The 6,760-nt window shown below is 34.6% G+C and overlaps 1 protein-coding gene across 1 annotated transcript in view; it reads left to right on the top strand.

Moving 5' to 3' along the window:
• Positions 1 to 3,836: 3,836 nt before the first annotated feature.
• The window catches only part of LOC111085092 (probable muscarinic acetylcholine receptor gar-2), a 17,108-nt gene continuing 14,184 nt past the window's right edge, over positions 3,837 to 6,760 (top strand). The window contains exon 1 of the mRNA XM_022382257.1: positions 3,837 to 4,381. Coding sequence (XP_022237965.1) covers positions 4,027 to 4,381 — 355 coding nt within the window. The 5' untranslated portion in view covers positions 3,837 to 4,026. The remainder of the gene's footprint in view (positions 4,382 to 6,760) is intronic.

Below are 6,760 nucleotides of genomic sequence, written 5' to 3'. Positions count from 1 at the left end.
AATGCCTTAGTATGTAGCCGCAGGTGTGTGCCATTGCGCCACAGGCGACGTATTTAGCAGTTATGTAATATGTATGCGGTGAATTCCCGAGCATTGGACGTAAAATGTAAATTATAAATACAAAAAGCCTATCCGAAGTGAAATCTTCATATAGCAAAACTGTTAAGTGATACAGAGTCAAATATAACATCATTTCGAAGAAGGAACCTTCAATATGATCTGGGGAAGCGGACAAACACAGACTGAAGGAACCTTCAATATGATTTGTGGAAGCGGAGAAACAGATTGAAGGAACCTTCAATATGATATGTAGAAACGGACAAACACAGATTGAAGGAACCTTCAATATGATCTGTGGAAGCGGAGAAACACAGACTGAAGGAACCTTCAATATGATCTGTGGAAGCGGACAAACACAAACTGAAGGAGCCTTCAACATGATCTGTGGAAGCGGACAAACACAAACTGAAGGACCTTCAACATGATCTGTGGAAGCAGAGAAACACAGATTGAAGGAACCTTCAATATGATCTGTGGAAGCGGAGAAACACAGATTGAAGGAACCTTCAATATGATCTGTGGAAGCGGACAAACACAGACTGAAGGAACCTTCAACATGATCTGTGGAAGCGGACAGACACAGATTGTTTGTGACAGAAACGGACTCTGAAACAACTCTCCATTGCGGAATAACAATTTCATCATTCGCAAGGTGAAGATTGTGGTTATAGCAAACATCCTTTTCAATGAATATGAGATTATTTCTGGACACTGTTCATAAGAGAGAGAGAAAAAAAAAGGTAGACGAAGACTCACAAGGTCAAACGCGTAAATTATTTAAGTCTTCAACGTTTGCATAAACCTATTATATGAAAATTGCGGTTTCCATCAATAGGGTGTAATTATGGCTATCAGAATTAGCAAAATCGTCAACAGAGTATGTGGCTCTAAGGGTAAAATGAAACTTGAAACACAGTTCTTATAAAATGCGATTAACCTTCATTACAAGTCCATTCCACACGCACGTGCGCGAATACATATTAAAAGTATAGAACCTGTATGATAATTGTTTTTTTTTTCACCCTTTGGTAAAGCATATTATATAACAATTTTAAGGTTTAAATAGTGCTTCAATTACACTAAAGGGAGAATAGTCATAACTGATCCAACAGTTGAAGCGATTTAAATAATTTCCTCTTAAAATGAACACGTTACAGATTATTTAACTTAGCATGTGGTAACATATTAAATTTACTTCCTAACAGTATGAGTTAATATAGCAGAATCAGGTAGCGATTCGCTAATGTTTCAGTGAAGTTACCGGGTATGAGCCAATGCATATGTAAAAACGTTTAGCTTATCATACATACTACTTAAAGGTAAGTGGTTCTTCACTGGCATTCGAAAATACGAAACCTCATTTACGAAACTGACAAAAAAAAACTCGCTCTTATAATACAAAAATGAAACTTGTTTGCAATTACTATAACTCCACTTGTTTTTTTTTGTTTTTTGTTGTTGTTGTTATTTTTGTTGTTTTGCTCTAGCATTTTCAATCAAGGGCTATATGCTTATACACGTCCCTAATTTTGAAGTGGCATTGTATTGTCAAGAGGGAAAGCAGCTAATCAACAGTACCAATCACCAATCCTTGGACTACTACTGTCTGGCAGAATAGTAGGTTTTCACCTTCTCTCCCATGGCCCAAATGTGCGAAGACGTTTTTGCAACAAATGGACGCGAGCCATAAATCCTAGGAAATCATAACCGTTAGGCCATGTCCAGCTACAGTTACTGTGAGAATGACAATAACGGATGCCACGTTTAATTAAGTAAATAAGTTACAATAGTAAAAACAAAAACTCTAAACCATAATGAGTTTTAGAGCTATGCAAATGATGTCAACTGCAGATCATAAAGTAAAAGAAACATTGCTCATGATATAAAAAAGGCTCCCAGAATAATGTACATAATGTTACATTTGGCACTGAGTTGACTACCATCTGCACAAACTCAAAATTCCCACCCGGTTTGATAAAAATTGCTTAAACGTTATTTGAATCAAGATGTAACAAACAAGTACGAGATCCATAATAAAAAGTCATTCATAATTGCGCCGAAATTAAAATTTACACGTCTGTTTTTGACAGCAGGCATACATATAAGCGTGTACTACCAGCGTCAAGGAACAAAAAACATAACTACACATAAACCACGTTTTCCTTTAAAAGTTTATCCTCAACATTTTTGATGTCCATGTAGTATCTTTCCTACTTATTTATAAGTTTAGTTACAGTGTTAGTTTTTAAAAAATGAAAATAATAAAATTTATATTTTGCCATGGAAGCAAGAAATGCATTTGATCTAAATTTAGTTACAGTGTTAGTTTAAAAAAATGAAAATAATAAAATTTATATTTTGCCATGGAAGCAAGAAATACATTTGATCTAAATTTAGTTACAGTGTTAGTTTAAAAAAATGAAAATAATAATATTTATATTTTGCCATGGAAGCAAGAAATACCTTTGTTCTAAATTTAGTTACAGTGTTAGTTTAAAAAAATGAAAATAATAATATTTATATTTTGCCATGGAAGCAAGAAATACATTTGATCTTTAACTTATTCAATACATCACCAGAAATCTCTTTTTCAATGTGTCATTTCAACATTATTATGATCGAAACTATCCACTGACAACAGTACACTATGATCGATTTTATTTGTACTATATAAATTACGTTAGTTGGCTGATTGTCAGCAATGATCGTAGTAATACTCAGCTCAAGAGAAACTTAAATATTTTGTCAGATACTATTGTTTGGAGACTTCGAAACTACAACATATATATATTTCTGATCAAACTAATCACATACACGCATTGCGCCGTTATGTTAAATAATTCAACTTGTAATTTATAAACTTTTAAAACAAATTTATAATCCACATAGTTATTTTCTGACAAAAATGCGAGACGTAGCAATCTGGGAGAATTGTAAAAGTGTTTATTATGTACGCAAATTTAAGTCTATGATTTACCATTTATATCAACTTATTGTATTGCTTTGTTACACAAGTCTAATATTGTTTTACGAGCGTTAATTAGCAACTGGATGTAGGTTTGGAATATGATTTACACAGAACATTATGAAAAAACTCGCAAACTAAAACCACTCCGGCTTAATATCGATCAATTATCGACTTTATGCTTGAATAGCGCGTGTGAATAGCTTTCCTTTTCGTTTTTTTTTTTTTTTCATGGTTATAGTATTGTTGCATGTAATTAAAAACCATATGAAAAGAAAACATTTACAGGTTTTGTTTAAGAACAGAACATTTATCAATATCCAATGTTGAATTTTGAGATTTTCAATATTGTTCATATAGCAATAACAAAAGTAAATCGTATAACAGAAAACCAGCATGAGATGTAGTAATAGTTCATGGTACATAACATCTTCATATCAACACATTTCAACCATAATTTGATTTCACTACTAACAGAAAACTCGAGAAATTAAAGTCATCAACATTTGAGATGACAACAAATAGGAGAGAAAGCAGACCGAAATAAAAAAAAAATCACTGCATTCCTGGTTATTTAGTTTTTAAAAAATCAAGACAGACCTTTTAGCTCAAACAACCTGTAGACGAACGCCCAAAATTCAAAACGAGCGACAAATGTGGTGAAATCACGCGCACTTCGTTTCTCTCCTACATAGTAAAGATTGGGTCGATCAGCCAAGGAAGCACAAGAAGACTAGATGTGCCTGCATTAAACCCAAGTTGGTGCCGTCAGCACGTGTGCTGTGATCACGCTAATACAGTTTAAGTTGTTTCCAAGAAGCCGACAGAGTTTTGTCAGCGATTTTCATAGTAGTTTAGCAAACTTGGGTGTTAAAGAACTGTCTATTAGCTGCTCAATTCAGTATTCTGATAAGTTCCTAAGTTAGTTCTAGAGTCAGTGAAGTCACAGCAAGACTGCTAAACGATTAACACCATCACATACCAATTATGTGAGATGACGAATGCCAAAAATGGACACTCGAAGATATTATCCCCCATCTAATATTACATTTCATAATAATCTGGCTTGGCCAGATTTTAATATCGTTTTGGACAGTAATGACAACTGGACTGTGGAGGTCAAAAATACCTACAGCGTAAAGGCGGAACTGAGCGAATTACCTCGGAACTGGGCCGGGCTAGTCACAATTGTTATCATCGTATCTACAATAGTGGGTAATTCTCTAGTATGTGTAGCTATTTCGAAGGAAAGGCGCCTTCAGAACATGACCAATTACTTTCTTATGTCTCTAGCCGTTACTGATCTCATGGTCGCTTTGTTGGTTATGCCAGTCGCCACCGTAATTCTAATGGAAGGTAGGTACACTGTTTAAAATTTCAGTCACGCATGGTGTGTATTTTATGTTTTATATCATCGCTATCTATGCCTGTTGTATCCCAGCCAGCCTGATGAGCCCTGGTATAGAATTAAAGGCCTCGTCGGCAATGGATATGGCAGACGTAGTGTGGTTGACACAATTTGCTTTCACTCATAATTTCTTAGAACTGCATTTTTTAAATATATTTCATAAACTCGGCTGTAATAAGGAACAGCTTCTGAATTATAGGGTGATGTAAAAGTCCTACAATTGTAAAGGTGTTCGATAATCGCACTTTTGGTATCACGAGTGTTATTTTTCCCTTAGGTTGCAGCTTGCTTCCACTCATTCTTGTACGGTCATTGATATCCAAACAGTTATTGTAGCAGAGACACTTGGTGAAACACTAACATGACTTACAAAATACAGTAAGGGCAGGACTTTTGCATTACCCTGTATCATGAAAAACATATACACACAATTTAAATTTAACTGTTATAACTAGAGTAAGGTGTAAGAATTAATTAAAGGGTAATTCTGTTTAAACGTAACTAATACTAATGTTAGTTGTAAGATACAATTTATACGAGATAGTAGACATGCACACTGTTCAAACTTAAGTATATTGAACGGTTTACACATCACATTTAAGTTACAGATATTGTTTCAACTATGACAAATAGTTCGTAAAACGAACTACTCGTAGTACTTCGGTGCTACTCTAATAGAAAGCATGAAAGCTGTCAGCTCGTATATCACATTTAATCTAAGTTCTGAATATACGGTGGTAGATTATTAGACACGCACACAATGGTTTCGTCTAATCACCAGAGCCAAACTCCATGTGGTCCGTCACTAATTTTAAACTGGGAAAAGGCAACCACTTAGTAGAACCCACAACCTCGAGCAGTTACTCTTAACTGACTAGCGGAATTGAGTCACTCTTATAAAGAACCCACAGCTAAATGTGTCAAGTCTGATACGCTAATCATTAGACTTCTCCCGGGTCACAGTGATGTTCTCTGTACGTATAAATGTGAATGTTATGAAAAGTACTAAGAATATACAATGTTTACACTCGCTGCTAGGGTTAAGGAAAGTTTGTATCCTATAGTGTTGTTTTAATAGAAGTAATCAAGACTGTCACTACTGTTTTAGATTGGAGTAAGGACAAAGTCTAATATCACTATTAATTCCATAAGAAACAGAAAGCCTGAGCTCACACTTTCACAACTTAAAAGAAAAATTCGTTTGCTTATTATTTACTTGTATTAATGTATATCTGGAACACTACAGATAACTTACGAACATTCTCTTCAAGTTCTTCCTGACTAGTTTTTACGGATTTATACCAATTAATAGTACTTGCACACACTCGAATATAACCAAGACAATTCCGAGAGTACAGGTACAAGCATACGGGTTACAGCCTTGTTAAAAGTTGTTTTTTACTGAAACTTATCGACTTTGATATCGAAGCGAAATGTCGATTCGCCGCTTCTGAGTTTAACAACAGGCTGTTATGAACTTAACAGTTCATACAATTGCATCGATAGCGACCCCACTCACATCCAACCCATCCACAAATACATTATTACCAATACGGAACTCTACTCCTTTCAAGCGTCAAGAAATGCATAAATCTGACATATACAGAAAGCTGGGTAGGGTATATTTTCAAGACTATATAAAATTCTCAAAGTTTTCCGACTGATACATCCAAATCTATAAAAGTTTAACTTGATAATTAGTTAACATTAAAATAAGTACATAAAATTATAGGTTCTGGATGTATTCGACACAGTTTTATAACTCATATCAAATCGTTTGTTGTGTTTTGCTTTGGCTGGTAACCTTTGGACTTAATTGCTAATAAATATAATAAAAAAATATATACAGTTTCGGTTACGGGTTAATCACAACAGCCTAACTTAAAACGGAAGCACTCATCCAAGCGTTACATGTTACATATTCAAAAACCGCCACTACGAACGACTAGGCTAAGGTTCTCTGGATTATTAACATGGAAATATACCCGCTAGCATTCTCAGCTAGTGTAAGGAGATCAAGGAATAAACAGTGTAGCACGTAGCTAAGTCGGATACGGAAACTTTAATTTGTTCCTGTTTCCTATATATATATATATTATGAAAATAATAATACAATGACAGACTGTTAACATTCGTAACTTTTATGAAGTTACCGGCAATTTCGAGCTTCTAGTCTTTTTCAGCTGTCAAGTGAATGATTTAATAACAGCCAGCCTAGATAATCAAATTGAAACGAAGTAGAGAGGAGGTCAAACTCACTGACATTTCCCTAAGAAAGATCTCAGTAAGAAATACTACAATGTATAAGAAACTAAGTTAAAATTATT

Source organism: Limulus polyphemus, unplaced genomic scaffold (genome assembly GCF_000517525.1).
Source record: "Limulus polyphemus unplaced genomic scaffold, Limulus_polyphemus-2.1.2 Scaffold234, whole genome shotgun sequence".
In the NCBI taxonomy this organism is placed as follows: Eukaryota; Metazoa; Arthropoda; class Merostomata; order Xiphosura; family Limulidae; genus Limulus; species Limulus polyphemus.
Note: the sequence above shows the minus strand (reverse complement) of the source record. Positions and strands in the feature narration are given on the sequence as shown.